The sequence below is a fragment of the Trachypithecus francoisi genome, unplaced genomic scaffold (genome assembly GCF_009764315.1).
Source record: "Trachypithecus francoisi isolate TF-2019V2 unplaced genomic scaffold, Tfra_2.0 Lachesis_group11, whole genome shotgun sequence".
Taxonomy (NCBI): domain Eukaryota; kingdom Metazoa; phylum Chordata; class Mammalia; order Primates; family Cercopithecidae; genus Trachypithecus; species Trachypithecus francoisi.
In genome coordinates this window covers 24,247,667-24,265,592 of record NW_022681456.1, presented here as the reverse complement: position 1 = coordinate 24,265,592, position 17,926 = coordinate 24,247,667, and the positions used below count along the sequence as shown (strand labels likewise).

Genomic DNA, 17,926 nt, shown 5'->3' with positions numbered 1-17,926 from the left:
GCACCCTAGCCTGACAGAATAAGACCCTGTCTCAAAAAAAAAAAAAAAAAAAAAGCAAGCCTAAGATGTTTATTTTCTGGCCTTTTACAGAAAAAGTGCCAATCCTTGGTCTAGAAGTAATTATAATATAAATTCATAAGCCCATCAAACTTCTATTTTATTAGGCCTGATTCTACCTGTGATTGAAAAGTAAACCACTCGGCCAGTGCCATGGCTCACACCTGTAATCCCAGCACTTTGAGAGGCTGAGGTGGGCGATCATGAGGTTAGGAGTTCAAGACCAGCCTGGCCAACATGGTGGAACCCCATCTCTACTAAAAATACAGAAATTAGTTGGGTGTGGTTGTGTGTGCCTGTAATCCCAGCTACTCGGGAAGCTGAGGCAGGAGAATCGCTTGAACCCAGGAGGCAGAGGTTGCAGTGAGCTGAGATCACACTGTTGTACTCCAGCCTGGGCTACAGAGTGAGACTGTTTCAAAAAAAAGTAAAAGTAAACCACTCAAAAGACGCTTTCAGGCTGCTGCATATAGCTTGATGCTTTGCCTTGAAAATCAGAAACTCAAATACAAACAATCAAAGGCCTTGGGAAACAGCCCTGTGGAGAGGAGTGTGGCACCGAATATGGGGTTGGACTGGATGAATGTTGGTTGGGAACGGCCCTCCCAACCTGAGAGTTGTGAGTTAAAATCATTTTACTCAATAAGAACCTTGCAACAATTTATATTGATGATAGTTTGAAGATAGAGGAATCAGTTACTTCATTTAAATGCTGCAGCCTCATGAAAAATTACATTCATTCAGTAAACATAAGTGCCTAATAGAGTACTACGCATTGGGTAATGCTACAAAGAATGATAAAAAAAATACCTAATTCTAAGGTGAATCCTGCAGTCCTTAATTTTTTTTTCTTTTCTTTCTTTCTTTTTTTTTTTTTTGATACGGAGTCTCACTCTTTTGCCCAGGCTGGAGTGCAGTGGCACGATCTCTGCTCGCTGCAACCTCTGCCTCCTAGGTTCATGCCATTCTCCTGCCTCAGTCTCCTGAGTAGCTGGGACTACAAGTGCCCGCCACCATGCCCAGCTGATTTTTTTTTTTTTTTTTTAATAGAGACAAGGTTTCACCATGTTAGCCAGGATGGTCTCGATCTCCTGACCTTGTCATCCACCTGCCTTAGCCTCCTAAGGTGCTGGGATTACAGGCGTGAGCCACTGCGCCCAGCCTGCAGTCCTTAAATTTTTAATTAACTTTGATATGTTATACTGTGCAGGTTTTCTGGTTAGTTGTGACGCAGGTGAATTTGATAATTGTCTTACCTTTTTTGTTTCCAGCCTTGTCCTGCCAAGAAGTTACTGATGATGAGGTCTTAGATGCAAGCTGCTTATTGGATGTCTTAAGAATGTACAGATGGCAGATCTCCTCATTTGAAGAACAGGTGAGTACAACATTTGAACAGGTTTAGCTTGGAGAATCCTTTCCCCTAGTGACTTGGGGTCTGACCTTGCAATTGCCTGGCCCCAGTGTACATTTCTGTGACATTTTAGACAGCTTTAGTGTTCTGGGACCAGAGTACCAACTTTGTTCCTGCTGTTATGATCAGAGGGGAGATACAGCTGTTTTTCACCCAGTGGATAGAAGATTAGGGGGATGGGACTTAAACACACAGTTGCCAAAGAGCAAAATCTTTTTAGTTCTTGAGTGACTTGGCACTCCAGTAAGTGATAGGGACACTTGGGTTCTTCAGAAAGAGGCAGATGACTTTATCTTGGAGACTCAGAGGTTTAGGTAAGATTTTTCTGAACCACACCCTCAATTTAAAAAAAAATCAATCTTCAAAGCTTGGCTTAAAGTGGCCCGAAACCTCAAGCAGATGTCCTATGCAATTCCAAGGCCGTATGCAGTCACTCCCACCTCCCTTTTCCACAACTACAGCTTTGCTGCCTTCTTTCAACTTGGCCACCCTCCTCCCTGCCAGACCACTGTTACCAATAGCAAGTCTGAAGCAGAGGCCAAGAGAGTGAAGCTCTAGGGATGAAAAAATCTAGCCCCCAGTGGCATACAGCTGCATCCTCCACAGGCACATTTCCAAGATGGCCTTGTCCAGCTTCATGTAGGTGTCGTCTGCCGCCACTGTCCAGAGAAATGGGAGGTGGCATCTTGGACCTCCCGAAACTGTGGGGCTGACATGAGGGGCATTGAGGGACTTTTGAAAAGGGAGGTGGGGAGGCTGTGTAGTGCCCCTTATTTTTAAAGGTGTTCTCTTGTTTTTGCTTTATTCTGAAGCCACAGGTCACTTTTTAGACATGGTGCTAGTGGTATCTATACTTTCTTAAAATGTATCTCAGTTAATCCAGTTGTATGTTGCAATGTTTTTCTATTTAGAAAATACTTCTAAAATCCTCCTCTGGTAACTGGAATTATTTATCTACATTTTACATTTCCCTAAACTGAGAGAGTAACTTTGAGATTTAGTCACCAAGGACATCATATAACTTTTTAAAAGTCCGACTTCTCCATCAAGGACTCACTTAGGTCCCAGTCCCTCCTTGGAAGTATTTTCGACATCTTCAGCCCACAGTAGTGGGCCCACGCTATGCTGTAGTCTGCAGGAGAAAGAGGTGGGTGCGTCTGTCCAGTGGCCTTTTCCTGTTTGAAGGTACCCAGAGCATCTAGTATGGGCCTTGCCCACATCTGTATTATCAGCGATCCACTCAATCAGGAGCAGACTTTCCCTGATTATCAACCCATTTTCTTTGTCTAAAGCTAGAGCTTCAGAGGATGCATTGGGCCAAAGGCTTGCTTTATGCAAATTACCTGATTTTATTATCACAATAACCATGTAAGGAGTTTACTGTTGTCCCCATTTTACAGATGGAAACACTGAGGCTCAGAGAAGTGGAATGATTTGCCCAGAATCATGCAGCTATCTAAGGGGCAGAGCCAAGGTTTAAGACAGTGTGGTGCTCCAGTGCACATTCAAGCTCCCCCTCCTCTGCAGTGCTGTCCCTTTTCTCAAGGCCGAGTTGTTACATGGCTTACCCAAGGGTTAGGTTATAGATCCACCTCCATCCTGTCTTGGATCTGCTTCAAGCCTGGGCCCAGATGCCTGGTCTGTGAGGGCTCCTTGAGCCTCTCAGGAAGCACTGATTCTCCTCCAGGTCCCCTGCTTCCTGTTCATCTATACAGGGCTGCAGCTCTGGTGTGCTGTTGGCTAACAGCTAGGCTGCCACACCTCCCCTGGATTGTGAGTCCCTCAGGGGCCAGAGCCTTGTCTTATTTATCTTTGAATCTCTACTTGCACTCTATAGCTGCAGTTTTATAGCCTGGGAGGGAATTCATTTATATAGGCAACAGGTATTTATTGAATGCCTGCCTGGGGTGGGGCCTGTCCAGGGCAATGGAGTTGTAGCAGCAGACATGACCTGCAGGAGTTTTCCTGCTCACTTAGAGCTGGTATTCCAGTGGGGGATGAGAATAGCAGGCAGTGGTCGGTGCAGACAGCAGGGAATTTCAGGATATGCTAACAAGAAACTAGCTGGTGTGACATGGCATGGGTAGGGGTGGACAGGGGAGGAGGAGCCAAGCGACAGGGGAAGACTGCTCCAGGTAGGGAGGCTCCTCTCGGGAGGTGAGGTTTCAGTGGAGACCAGAAGTATAAAAGAGAGTGAAGTGTGTGGACACCTGGGTGCAGAGCATTCCAGACAGATGAAGAAGCTAGGGTGTAAGTCTGGAGATAGTTATAAAGCTGCCACCTGTGGAGAATGGCAGGGAGGCCAGGGTGGGAAGGGCTGCAGAGGAGAGGGGCTGGCGGAAGTTGGCGGGGAGCAGATTGTGCAGGGACTGGGAGGATGTGGACAGCATCGGCTTCTATTGTGTGTGCAGCGGGGAGCCACTAGAGGGCTTTGAACTGGGGACTGGTTTGATCTGACTTGTTAAAAAAGGAAGACTGGAGGGGCAAGAATGCAAGCCGAGAGGAAAGGTGGGAGGCCGCTGCAGTTACCGGCCGAGATGGCGTGGCTCAGACTGGGGTTGAAGCAGGGGAGCTGAGAGTCCTTAGGAATTTAGGGCATATTTTGGAGGAGGGGCCTTTTTTTAGGACGGCTGCTGAATTGGCTGGGGGTGGGCTAGGGTTCAGAGGGGTAGAGGCAGCTTTGGATAGTTGGTTGGGGAGTATGCCCTGCGGAGGAGCTCTTTTGGCAGAGACCTGAAGGATAGAAGGTAGCTGTGCAAAGGTCTGAGCACAACCCGAAATGGGAATAAGCTGGATGTGTTCAAGGAACACAAAAGAGGCCGGGGCCGGGACATTGTGAATGTTGGGAGCTTTGTAGGCCAGATAAGAATGGTAGGTTTTACTCTAGTAGAGGAAGCCATTGGAAAGCTAAAAGCAGAAGAGTAAAGCTGTCTGCCTTTTAAAGTATTGCTCTGGTGGCAGCGTGAGGGGACACCAAAGGAGAAGCAGAGGGCCAGTGTTGTGACCCCGTTACTCCTGGAAGAGTGAGGGGTGGCTTGGGTTTCTGGGGAGAGGGCCGTTTGAGTTGATGTTCAAGAGTAGTCCCATGCCATTGGATCCAGCAATCCCCCTTCTGGGTACAAACCAAAAGAATTCAAACAAAGCAGGAACTCAGTAAGATATTTGTGTATTCAGGTTAATAGCAGCATATTTGCAATAGCCAAGGGGTAGAAGCAACCCAAGCATTTATCAGCTGATAAATAGGTAAACAAAACTTTCATACAATGGAACATTATTCAGCCTTAAAAAGGAAGGAAATTCTGCAATATGCTACAACACGGGTGAGGCTTGAAGACATTATGCCAAGGAAAATAAGCCAGTCACAAAGACCAACACTGTATGATTCCACTTGTGTGTGGTTCCCAGAGTAATCAGATTCCTAGAGACAGAAAGAATGATGGGTGCCAGGGGTGGGGGAAGGGGAAATGGGGAATTAGTGTTTAACACGTATGGAGTTTCAGCTGGGGAAGATGAAAAAGTTCTGAAGATGGATGGCGGTGATGATTGCACAACAACATGAATGTACTTAATGCCACAGAATCATTCATGTTAAGATGATAAATGTTATGATATGTGTATTTTACCACAATTAGCAAAAAGCATAATCTTTTGAAGTCAGAGCAGAGGTCAAGGCTGTCTCAGTGAAACAGAACTATCTCAGAGACTGCTGGCGTGAAGGCAGCTGCCTGGCTTTCTCTCCTGCTCTCTGCTCCTGGACCTCTTGCTTGAGGGTCTTCACTTGTAACAGTGTCTAGGACATAACTGTTTTCTATAATGAGCTGGGCCTTGAGAAGGTAGAAAGCAAATTCTACCCACATTCACTGTAGGGCGACTGCCCGAGGTGGGTAGTTCTGATCTTGCCCTTTTCTCATCCAGCCTCTCTAAAGAGTGCTTTGCCCTTTGACAGGATGCTCACGAATTATTCCATGTCATTACCTCGTCATTGGAAGATGAGCGAGATCGCCAGCCTCCGGTCACACATTTGTTTGATGTGCATTCCCTGGAGGTAAACGATTAATATTTCCAACACGTTCTGTGCAGCTTATGCATATTTGATAAGTATAGGAGAGGCAAGTGTAATCTTTGTACAACTTTAAACACAAAAGTAAGATGCAGTAAAAATCAGTGACAGGAATGAGGCCAGGGGAGGGTCTTTAAACTACATGATTTGCAGTTGGTGACTCTGATTAGGGATGTCAAGGCTCTTTCAAATGATTCATTGCTGCAATTTATGTTGGCTTTGAGAAGAAAGAATGTGTTGTTGTTTCCTATTTAATACAGGGGAACAGGGGCCATAGGAATACTAAGTGAGCCCTCATTTCCCTGTAACAGAATAAATATCGGGGGGAGTTGATAAAAGTTAAACAGTAAGGATGAAAATATTCTGGAGAGAAGAAATATGTTTCTATTGCATTTGATGAAAGAATATGCATAGTATCCAGCCAGATAGGCTAATTGAGGCTACCTTTAGAAACCTGAGCTTTGTTAAAAGTTGATTTTTAGTGGTGTAATCAACATAGAAACTTGTAAGGTTTAGGGGTGGGGTGAGGGTGGTAAAAGGGATTATAGTAGGGTTTTCAGTCTGTTTTTTTTTTCCCTCTACAGCAGCAGTCAGAAATAACTCCCAAACAAATTACCTGCCGCACAAGAGGTAGCCGTTTTCCATTGAAATATATAACACATACGATGTGGACTTTTAAGATATGATAATAATTTGCTTGTGTTAAAAATATTTTTTTCTGGTGACATACAGGCCAGCTTGAAGTGTGATGTGCTTGCAAAGGAAGTTGTATTTTGGAAATAGCTTTAAATAGATTCTCTTGGTGTTCCCTTGCACCCCAGCCCAGCTTTTCTTGAAACTGGCTTATTTGTACTTCAAACAAGGACTTTCTTTTTACCTTTTCGAATTGATCCTGGGAAGTACGTAATGAGCTGAATCTGTTGTGTCCTCAGCATTTCCAGTGCTGCCAAATTCTACTGCATGTTACCAAAGTCATCCTTAGGAGGAAATTGTTGTTTTCTTAAGACTTAAGGCCGGGCATGGTGGCTCACGCCTGTAATCCCAGCACTTTGAGAGGCCGAGGCGGGTGGATCACCTGAGATCAGGAGTTCAAGACCAGCCTGATCAACATGGAGAAACCTCGTCTCTACTAAAAATACAAAATTAGCCGGGCGTGGTGGTGCATGCCTGTTATCCCAGCTACTCTGGAGGCTGAGGGCAGGAGAATCGCTTGAACCTGGGAGGCAGAGGTTGCGGTGAGCTGAGATCGTGCCATTGCACTCCAGCCTGGGCAACAGAGCAAGACTTCGTCTCAAAAAAAAAAAAAAAAAGACTTAAAAAATAAAATTAGCATATTAATTCCTTTGTGTAGTAATAAGAATAAATATTTTTTGAGCCCATGCTGTTTTCCAGGCTTTGCATTATCTCATTTAAGCCTCATAACAACTCTACAAAGTTGATGATACTGGAGTTAATGGGATAATAACTATCCCAATTTTCCGCACACTGAGGCTTGCAGAGATGAAAGGCATTCCCAGGTCAGGTAGCGAATAAGAAGCAGTGCCAGAGCTGATCCTTGGGCTGCCTGACTCCAGAGCCCGGGTTTCTCACTTACGTTCTTTCCATTGAACCCCATTCTAGCCAAAGAAAGGCCTAGTTATTCAGAACTTGCTTATTCTGATTATTTCAGAAGATTTTATCTCACTTTATGGAATGTTCACTGGTGGTATCCTTCTTTTGACATCTCAAATGTTTTAAGCATGTGTTTGTAAAAAGACGTTATTAAACACAAACTCCTTTTTAAAATGTGGCCCTACCCATTATACAGAAACTATATGTAAAGACAGATCTGTGTAAATTCTCCTATGAAGGAATGGGATGTCTTTTGGATGGAAGTCAATGAGGAAAGCTATTTCAATGTACTTTTCAAGAACATTTATTCTCAAGAGGGAGTTTCTACAACATACTAGAAAGGAAGATGAATGTTGAGCTTGGTGCCGAAGGGCTAAAAGTGACACATCAAAAAACTTTTTGCATTCCAGGGTCACCTCACCCCACATCCAATCACTGGAAGTCTCAACATCCTTTTCATGGAAGACTCACTAGTAATATGGTCTGCAAACACTGTGAACACCAGGTAAATATCAACACTTATTTCTGGATGAGGTTTTCCAAAAGTTAGGATTCTTAAAAGGACCTAGAGAGTGGGCTGGCATCGGTCACTGGTGTTAGAGACTACCTAGCCTCTGCACACTAGTGGACTGACTACCCCACTTTGGTCAGTGTCAGCATGTCATTTGATCCTCAGATGGCATCTTCTGCTCCAAGGACAGCAGACTCACTGTGGATTGGCAGGATCTCGAGTCCAGTGGTTGGGTCTATGCTCATGGTGGACACAGTAGATTCTAGGACTGGTTTTTTCCCCTTTGCTTTTGAGGTTTTAAAATAATATTTTATTATGGAAAATTTCCAACATCATACAAAAATAGAGAATTGTACAACTGTCACCCCAATCCATTTTATTTTATTTTATTTTTTCACAGCCATTACTGACTCTGAGATCAGTCAACTTTATCACATTTTCATTGCCCCCTAAAAAAACTCCAGACTCATTAGCAGCCTCTCCCCATCCGTTCCATCCCCCTACCCCTTGTCAACCATGAATCTACCTCTGTCTCTGTGGATTTGCATATTCCAAATACTTCATATAAATGGAATCATGTAATGTGTGGCTTTTTGTGTCTGGCTTCTTTCATTTAGCATAATATTTCCACATTTCTTCCATATTGTGGCATGAATCAGTACTTTGTTCCTTTTATTACCAAATAATATTGCATTACATGGATCTACAACATTTTTTTCCTTTCATCAGTTGATGGGCATTTGGATTGTTAACACTTTTTGGCTATTATAAATAATGTTGCTGTGAACATATACATACAAGTTTTTGTGTGGACATATATTTTCACTTCAATTGGGTGTATGCCTCAGAGTAGAATTGCTAGCTTATATGGTAACTCTTTTGTTTAACCTTTTGAGGAACTGCCAGACTGTTTTCCAAAGTGACTATGCCATTTTACATTCCCACCGGCAGTGTACAAGGGGTTCCAATTCTCCACAGCTTCACCCACATTTTGATGCCAGCCCACTCTCTAGGTCCTGTCTGACATTGTGGTTCTAGCCATCCTACTGAGTGCAAAGTAGTATCTCATTGTGGCTTTTTCCCCCAGCTTTATTGAGATCTAATTGACAATAAAAATTGTATATATTTAGAGTGTACAAAGTGATGATTTGATGTGTGACTATGTGTGTGTGTGTGTGTGCATGTGCACCTGTGCTCATATGTGGTGAGAACACTCTCTTAGTATATTTCAAGAATACAATTCAGTATTATTAACTGTAGTCACCATGCTGTACATTAACTCTCCGGAACTTATTCATCTTATAACTGAAGGTTTGCATCTTTGAGCAACATCTCCCCACCTCCCCAGCCCCGGCAGCCACCATGTACTCTGCTTCTGTGAGTTTGGCTTTTCTAGATTCCATGTAGGTATGAGATCAGGCAGTGTTTATCTATATCTGGCTTATTTCACATAGCAGATGTCCTCCACGTTCATCTATGTTGTCACAGATGGTAGAACTTCCTTTTTGATGGCTGAATAATATTCCATTGTACATGTATACCACATTTTCTCATTCATCTGTGTGGACGTTCCCTATCTTCGCTATTGTGAATAATGCTACAATGAACATTGTTTTGCAGATATATCTTTGAGATCCTGATTTCATTTGCTCTGGATATATACCTAGGACTAGTTCATATAGTAGTTCTATTCTTAACTTTTTGAGGAACCTCCATACTGTTTTCCATTTACATTCCCACCAACAGCGTACAAGAGTTGTCTTCTCTCCACACCCTCGGCAACACTTGTTACATGCTGTCTTTTTTTTTTCAGATGGAGTCTCACTCTGCCGCACCCAAGCTAGAGTGCAGTGGTGCCATCTTGGCTCACTGCAACCTCTGCCTCCTGGGTTCAAGCAATTCTCCCATCCCAGTCTCCTAAGTAGCTGGGATTACAGGCACCTGCCAGCATGCCCAGCTAATCTTTTGTATTTTTAGTAGATACCAGGTTTCACCATATTGGCCAGACTGGTCTTGAACTCCCAACCTCAGGTGATCCGCCTGTCTGGACTCGGAAAGTACTGGGATTAAAGCATGAGCCACTGCACCCGACCACATGCTGTCTTTTTGGTAATAGCCATCCTAACAGGTGTGAGGTGATAGCTCTTTGTGGTTTTATTTGCATTTCCCTGATGATTAGTGATATTGAGTGCCTTTTCATATACCCGCTGGCCGTTTATATGTCTTTTTTTGGAAAGTGTCTATTCATGTCCTTTGTCCATTTTTTAATTATGTTACTTTGTTTTGTTTTGTTTTTTGCTGTTGGTTCATATGAGTTCCTTATAAACACTCTCTTAGTATATTTCAGGTATTCAATTTTTGATATTAACCTCTTCTCAGATACATGGTTTGCTAATATTTTCTTTTATTCCATATGTTGCCTTTTCATTTTGTTGATTTTTGATTTCCTGTGTCATTGTGGTTCTGAGTGACATTACCTTGAAGACTAATATGTTGAATGGTCTTTTTAAAAATAAGGTTCGCATATTAAAAGATATGTAAGATATGTTAAGGAACTGTAATCTATAAGTTGACTATTCATCTCTTTTTTCCTTGGATTGTTTTGATACTATTGTAAGTGGAATTAAAAAAAATTTATTTTCAAATTGTTTGCCACAGCTGTTTATATTTTGACCTTCTGTTTGAGATTTTTGTAAACATCCATTTATTCTAGAAGCTATAGAAGTTTTGTTATATGTTCCTTAGTATTCTCTGTGTATGTAAACAGTCATGTTGCTTATGAATGGAAATAGTTTTAGTTCTTCCTTTCCAATCCAATATTTATTCCTTTTTTTTTTTTTTTTTCTTTGCCTTATTATCCTGGCTAAGGCTTCTGGTACAAAGTTAAATAAGAGTGATGATAGCAGACATGTTTGCTTTGTTTCAGATCTTCTGAAGCAAGTATTTGGTGTTTTATAATTAAGTATGATATTAGCTTTAGGTTTTAGTATACCCCTTTATCATACTGAGAAACTTCCCTTCTGTTCCTAGTTTGCTGAGAATTTTTGTAATTAATAGTGATTGAATTTTGTCATGTTTTTTTCTGCATCTATTCAGATGATCATATTTTATTATTTTATTCTGTTAACATGGTGAATTACAGTAATTGATTTTTCTAAGTTAAACCAGCCTTTCTGGGATAAACCCCACTTGATCGTGATGCTGTATTGTTTTTATATATTAGTGAATTTGATTTGCTAATATTTCCTAAAGGATATTAGTATCTATGTTTATGAGGAATATTGTTCTTACACTTTTCTTCTCTTGTGATGTCTTTATCAGGCTTTGTTATAAGGATTATAGTAGCCTCATAAAATAGGCTGGAAAATGTTCACTCCTCTGTTTACTGAAAGATTTTGTTTAATATTGGTATTATTTCTTGCTTGTTTGTTAAAATTTGTCTTTCTTTAGCTCTATTTCTGCTAATTTTTTTTAAACTTTGTTACTGGATACAAACATATGTATTATGATGAGTTAACTCACCTTGTCATGATAAATTGTCCCTCTTCATTTCTGCTAAGACTCCTTGACTTGAAGTTTATTTGAGTGACTCATTTTTAATCTAGCTAATGTTTATTTGGTAATTTCTTTCTGTTATTTTCAGCTCTTGTCTTTAAAGTGTGGCTTTGTGGACAGCATATAATGGGTCTTGCTTTTTTATCTAGCTTGACAGTCTTTTAGTTGGAATGCTTAGTCCATTTACATTCAGTGTAAGTATTGATGTGATTAGATTTCGGTCTGCCATTTTACCATTTATTTTCTGTTTGTCTTACATTTTTTCTTGTTCTTCTGTCCCCCCTTCACTGGCTTCTTTCAGGTTAATGGAATACTTTTTGGTATTCCGTTTTAATACCTTTGTTGGCCTTTTAGCTTTACTCTTGTGTGTTTGTGTGTGGGGGGGTGTGTATGTGTGAGATTACATTATGCAATTTTACCTTATCTGTTTAGAGTTAATATTATACTTCGTCATGTAAAATCCTGGAATATTACAAAAATATAGTTCTGTTACCCCAGCCTTTGTGCTATGATACATACATTATAAACCCCACAATACTGTGTCATAGTTTTTGCTTTAAAGAGTTATGTGTGTTTCATTTCATTTCCTTTGGATATATGCCTGGAAGTGGTATTGCTAGTTCATACGGTAGTTCTGTTCTTAACTTTTTGAAGAACCTCCTCCGTACCATTTTCTATAATAGCTGCACCAGCCAGGCGCTGTGGCTCACGTCTGTAATCCCAGCACTTCGGGAGGCTAAGGCGAGTGGCTCACAAGGTCAGGAGTTCAAGACCAGCATGGCCAACATGGTGAAACCCCGTCTCTACTAAAATTACAAAACTTAGCCAGGCATGGTGGCGGGCGCCTGTAATCCCAGCTACTCCAGAGGCTGACACAGGAGAATGGCTTGAACCTAGGAGGCCAAGGTTGTATTGAGCCAAGATCACTCCACTACCCTTTAGTCCAGGCGACAGAGCGAGACTCAGTCTCAAAAAAAAAAAAAAAAAAGGCTGCACCAATTTACCTTGCCACCAGTAGTATGTAAGAGTTACCTTCTCTTCTATTAATTAATTAATATAAAAAATATATTTACCTTTTTTCTTGTTCTCAGTCTTTCATGTAGATGAAAATCCATTTTATGTTTTTTCCCTTTTAGCCTAAAAACATCCTTTCAACATTTGTTATAGGTGTACTGGTGATGGATACACTTAGATTTCATGTATATGAAAATGTTTTTGTCTTACCTTCATTTTTGAAGAATAGTACTTGCTGGATATAGAACTTTGGGTTGACAGTGTTGCCATTGTTTTGCTTTGGTTTATTTTAAATTCATCATTTTAAGGACATTATTCTGTTGTCTTCTGGCCTCCATTTTTTCAGTTAGTGTCATTTATATCATTCTTCTCTATGTAAAGTGTCGTTTTTTTCTTCTGCTTACACTGCTTACAAAATTTTCTCTTTATTTTTGTTCATGCTGTGTATAGATGTGGTTTTCTTAGTATTTATCTTGTTTGGGGTTGCTGAGTTTGTTAAATCTGTACTTTTTTTTTTAAACCAAATTTGAAAATTCTTGGCCATTATTTTTTCAACAAAGATTGTATGCTACCATTTTTCACTTGTTAGTTTACTTAATGTTGGCCCACAGGTCACTGAGGTCTTGTTCAATTTTCTTCAGTCTTTCTTCTGTGTGTTCTTTAAATTAGATCATTTCTATTATCTTCATGTTCACTGATTCTTTTCTCTCTTTTTTTCTTTCTTTCTTTTTTTTTTTTTTTTTTTGAGACAGAGACTTAGCTCTGTCATCCAGGCTGGATTACAATAATGTGATCATAGCTCACTACAGCCTCAACCTCCCAGGCTCAAGTTATCCTCCCACCTTAGCCCCCTGAGCAGCTGGGACTACAGGTGTGCACCACCACACCCAGCTAATATTTTTAATTTTTTGTAGAGGCAGGGTCTCACTGTGTTGCTCAGGTTGGTCCCAAACTCCTGGGCTCAAGTGATCCTTCCACTTCAGCCTCCCAAAGTGTTGGGATTACAGGTGTGAGCCACCATACCTGGCCTGATTCTTTTTTCATCTCCAGTCTCTGTTTGCCTATGCAACAAATTTTTCAAGGTAGTCACTGTTGTTTTTAGTTATAGAATTTCCATTGTCTTCTTTTTCATAGTTTCCATTGTTCTGAGATTCTCAATTTGTTCATTCACTGTCACTGTATATTTTCCTTTACATCCTTGAGCATATTTATGATGCATCTGTGAGGTCCTTGTGTGCTGACTTCTTTGTATTTCATGTTTAGTAATTTTTTATTGTATACTTAACATCATAGTAGAGACAGAGAGAGTAGGGATTCTGTTACATTTCTATGAAGAAAAATTAATTTTCTTCTGGCCCACAGTTAACCTGGCTGGGCTCAAACTCAACTCTGTCTCCCCTATGTTGGGCGGCAAAACTTCTGCTCAATTTTTTTAGCTTCCAGCTGCTACTTTTTGCCAGGCTCCCTGGAGTTTCCCCCGTGCACGTGTGGTTCAGGGATCAGCCCTGGAATTGAACAGAGTTTAAGTATAAACTTTGGGGCTCATCCCTTCTGTATCTCCTTTCTTCCTGGCATTTACCCTGTTCTCTCCATCAGCCCTGATTCTTGAACTCTGTCATCTGACCACTCAATCCTGTAGGATGCTGCTTTTTGCCACCCAGCACCACATCAACCAGGAAAAAAAGCCACAAACACACAAATCTCGCCCACAGAGTTCTGTTTTTCCAAGAGTTGACTTCTTTTCCATTTCTGCCTGCTTTTGGTAGCTCTCTGTTCATTCAAACCGTTTTGTTCCAAACTTTACAATTGTTATCTCAAGGAGGGTTAATCTACCCAAGCGCCTCTGCCATCACCAAAAGCAGGAACTCTCTCACCCTACTTCATCGTCTGCTTTTTTGCAATGAATAATCTAATGTTCCACATGATCCACATCTTTCCACATGATCATACGTTCTTTTTTTTTTTTTTTTTTTTTTGAGACGGAGTCTCGCTCTGTCACCCAGACTGGAGTACAGTGGCCGGATCTCAGCTCACTGCAAGCTCCGCCTCCCGGGTTCATGCCATTCTCCTGCCTCAGCCTCCCGGGTAGCTGGGACTACAGGCGCTGCCACCTCGCCCGGCTAGTTTTTTGTAGTTTTTAGTAGAGACGGGGTTTCACCGTGTTAGCCAGGATGGTCTCGATCTCCTGACCTCGTGATCCGCCCGTCTCGGCCTCCCAAAGTGCTGGGATTACAGGCTTGAGCCACCGCGCCCGACCGATCATACGTTCTTCTACATTTTGTTTAACATAGTGTTTCATTCTGTGGACATGCTATATAATTTATTAAACCATTCGCTAAAACTTTCAACTACAGTCATGTGCTGTATGATGATGTTTTGGTCAATGACAAACCACATGTATGATGGTGGTCCCGTAAGATTATAATACTTTATTTGTATGGTACTTTTTCTATGTTTAGATGCACAAATCCTGCCCACTGTGTTACAGTTCCTTACAGCATTCAGTACAGTAACATGTTGTACAGATTGGTACCCTAGGAGCAGTAGCTAGACTATATGGCCTAGGTGTGTAGTAGGATGCACCATCTAGGTTTTGTAAGTGCGCTCTGTGATGTTTACACAATGATGATGTCACCTAAGGATGCATTTCTTAGACTGTATCACCATTGTTAAGTAATGCTGACTGTATTCAAATTTTTGCTATTATAAATAATATTGATGAATATCCTTGTAGTTATGCCCATGGTTATTTCCTTAAAATAAAATCCCAAAATTATTTCTGGCTCAGGTATTTAATCTTTCAGTTGTTCGAAGCGATTCTTTAGTATTATTGTACCTCTTATGTGTACAAGGTTGTTTTAATAGAATTTGATTCTAACTAAGTACATTATATTTTACTATGTTAATGTTGGGCATCTCAATATTAAACTGTTTCATAGTCACATATCTTCCATCGTTAAAACTTTGAACTAAGCCTAAATCTTTTCTGGATTTTCTGCAATATTTGTTTCAGAGTCCTGTTCGATTTGATACCTTTGATAGCCTTTCACTAAGTATTCCAGCCGCCACATGGGTATGTACTGATTTATGGTTTATTTGGAGTCTGTTTCAGAGACATTTCAATCTGAAAGGGTTTTGAAGCATTTTATGTGGCTCAGGCACTCTGTGTAATTCAGATACATGGTTGGTTGAACTCCATCTTAACTTTAATATGTGGCATGATTATGGGAGGGAGGATAATGATTGGTTTTTCTTTTGCTCCAGAAATTTTGGCTTTTTGAATACACACACACAGACATTAACCTCAAATTCAAAGATACCTAAAACAGCATGGAAGTCCACAAGTTCGTGCAGTTACATCCTCATGCTCTAGAATCTGTTCATAATAGCAGTCTGGGGAGCTTTGAGTCCCATGTTTGTCCAGGAAACATCCAGTTGTGACTATAAAACTTTATTGCCTGCATACATCAAAATAAAGCTCTGGTCTTCACACTGCCATCTGCTAACAGTTTCAGTATAGCTGTCCTTTGAATTGTAGTAATTTTCTTCTTCTCATGCTGTAGGGTCACCCATTGACCCTGGACCACTGCCTTCACCACTTCATCTCATCAGAATCAGTGCGGGATGTTGTGTGTGACAACTGTACAAAGGTATGCATTGAACCCCAAATGTCATCCCCAGCTGGCCTGTGTGTGCTGATGTAGCACCTCTCACACCACTGACCCTGAGCTCTTCTGACTGTACCCAGTGGGTCTTTTCAGCCACTTCTACTTCTCCCTAACTTGCTTTGGACATTGGCCGCTCATGGACCAAATCTCTTTCCCAGATGAGTTTTGTTTCATGCACAGTGTTTAAAGAATAAACTGTCACGCTGAGATGAGAAATGCCCTCTCCAGTTTGCTGCAGTTGCTTCCACTCCCATTTGTTTTACACCCTTTCTTTTAACCTGTGCTACCTGCCTGACTCCCCTAAGTAACTGAGTTTTCCCCTCTGACTCAAGAGGAACTGTATGGAACAGAATTTTTGAAGACAGAGAACAATTAATAGATGACATGCCAGTGTCAGAGCATCAGTGTTCGCTCTACACGTTCTCTTCCCTCCACTGTTTCTGTTATTTAATGACTAAGAGAGATCAGGGAAAACAATTCACAAATAACTGGGCAGCTGAATTCATTTCAGCAGATAGCAGTCAAGTGCCAACTGTGTGCCGCTATAACACCACTGTGGTCTGCAGCACTCCAAAGCTGTCCTATTTTAGGCATTTCTGCAGAGAAATGTTTCTTTTATTTCAGATTGAAGCCAAGGGAACGTTGAATGGGGAAAAGGTGGAACACCAGAGGACCACTTTTGTTAAACAGTTAAAACTAGGGAAGGTGAGCCCACACCACACACCCTGTTGGTTTTGTTTTGAGGACTCCGTGTGTCCTGCCCCTGAAACAACTCAGTTCTCCCGGTTTCTCTTCTACCCACAGCTCCCTCAGTGTCTGTGCATCCACCTACAGCGGCTGAGCTGGTCCAGTCACGGCACGCCTCTGAAGCGGCACGAGCACGTGCAGTTCAATGAGTTCCTGATGATGGACATTTACAAGTACCACCTCCTTGGACATAAACCTAGTCAACACAACCCTAAACTGAACAAGAACCCAGGGCCTACACTGAAGCTGCAGGATGGGCCAGGAGCCCCCACGCCAGGTGTGTGCACAAGGAGCCGACGCAGCAGGAATTTTCAGCACAGAGAAAAGCAGTTTGGCATCACCACCTTCTGGGTCCCTTATGACATGAGCACAAGGCTTGTACAATGGTTGCTTAAACTCTTGAGAACAGCAGGATTGGGGGTGGAAGAGGGAAGATTTCTTAGAAGAGGTAAAAATTATGTAGCAGAGAGATGTATGGTTTTTGAAACCATATTACAGATGAAAAAGTACAGAGAGAAACGCTTAAAATTGCAGCCTTGTCTTCTGATCTTTCCACTAAATGATATAATCATTGGCTCACATCATTCCAGTGAATTTTTTTTTTTTTTTGGTTGTGTCATTTCCTGTCAGTACAGGAAATGTGGGGAGGACATGTCCTGACTAAAGATCACCGAACCTCTTCTGGGGGTTGAAGTGACTTCTGTACTGAATCATGTATCTGATTCCATTAGTGCCCTCAGCTGAGGTCTCAGTTAAGCCAGGAAGCTATTATCACCCCTGGTCTTACTGATGAGAATGTGGAGGCTCCACAGGGTTGAATGATTGGTCCAAGGGCAGACACCACACGGGAGAACTGGCCCTAGAATGCCATGTTGGTCCATTTTCTAAAGGTGTCTCATGTGACACACTGAGTTCTTTAGAGTTAGACATGAGGAAAACCCACTCACTTGAAGGGCTCTCAGCCTGAACTCACCACCTGCCTGCCGCCCCCAGTTAGGTCAGGATCGTCTCACACCCCATACTTTCCTATTTAGGGTCCCTTAGTCCTTTTGTTCTTTTTTTTTTTTTTTTTTTTTTTGAGACGGAGTCTCGCTCTGTCACCCAGGCTGGAGTGCAGTGGCCAGATCTCAGCTCACTGCAAGCTCCGCCTCCCGGGTTCACACCATTCTCCTGCCTCAGCCTCCCGAGTAGCTGGGACTACAGGCGCCGCCACCTCGCCCGGCTAGTTTTTGTATTTTTAGTAGAGACGGGGTTTCACTGTGTTCGCCAGGATGGTCTCGATCTCCTGACCT

At 41.8% G+C, this 17,926-nt stretch overlaps 1 protein-coding gene across 5 annotated transcripts in view; it reads left to right on the top strand.

Annotated features, from left to right (window-relative positions):
• USP30 (ubiquitin specific peptidase 30) overlaps positions 1 to 17,926 on the top strand; it is a 34,750-nt gene that overhangs the window by 12,274 nt on the left and 4,550 nt on the right. For 3 of the 5 annotated variants that reach the window (XM_033220711.1, XM_033220707.1, XM_033220710.1), the window contains 8 exons: positions 1,329 to 1,432; positions 5,415 to 5,513; positions 6,113 to 6,158; positions 7,550 to 7,644; positions 15,233 to 15,292; positions 15,783 to 15,869; positions 16,512 to 16,592; positions 16,692 to 16,911. In XM_033220711.1, coding sequence (XP_033076602.1) covers positions 1,329 to 1,432; positions 5,415 to 5,513; positions 6,113 to 6,158; positions 7,550 to 7,644; positions 15,233 to 15,292; positions 15,783 to 15,869; positions 16,512 to 16,592; positions 16,692 to 16,911 — 792 coding nt within the window. Of the gene's footprint in view, positions 1 to 1,328; positions 1,433 to 5,414; positions 5,514 to 6,112; positions 6,159 to 7,549; positions 7,645 to 15,232; positions 15,293 to 15,782; positions 15,870 to 16,511; positions 16,593 to 16,691; positions 17,009 to 17,926 lie in introns of all 5 variants that reach the window. The other 2 variants (XM_033220709.1, XM_033220708.1) reach the window with 2 other exon arrangements.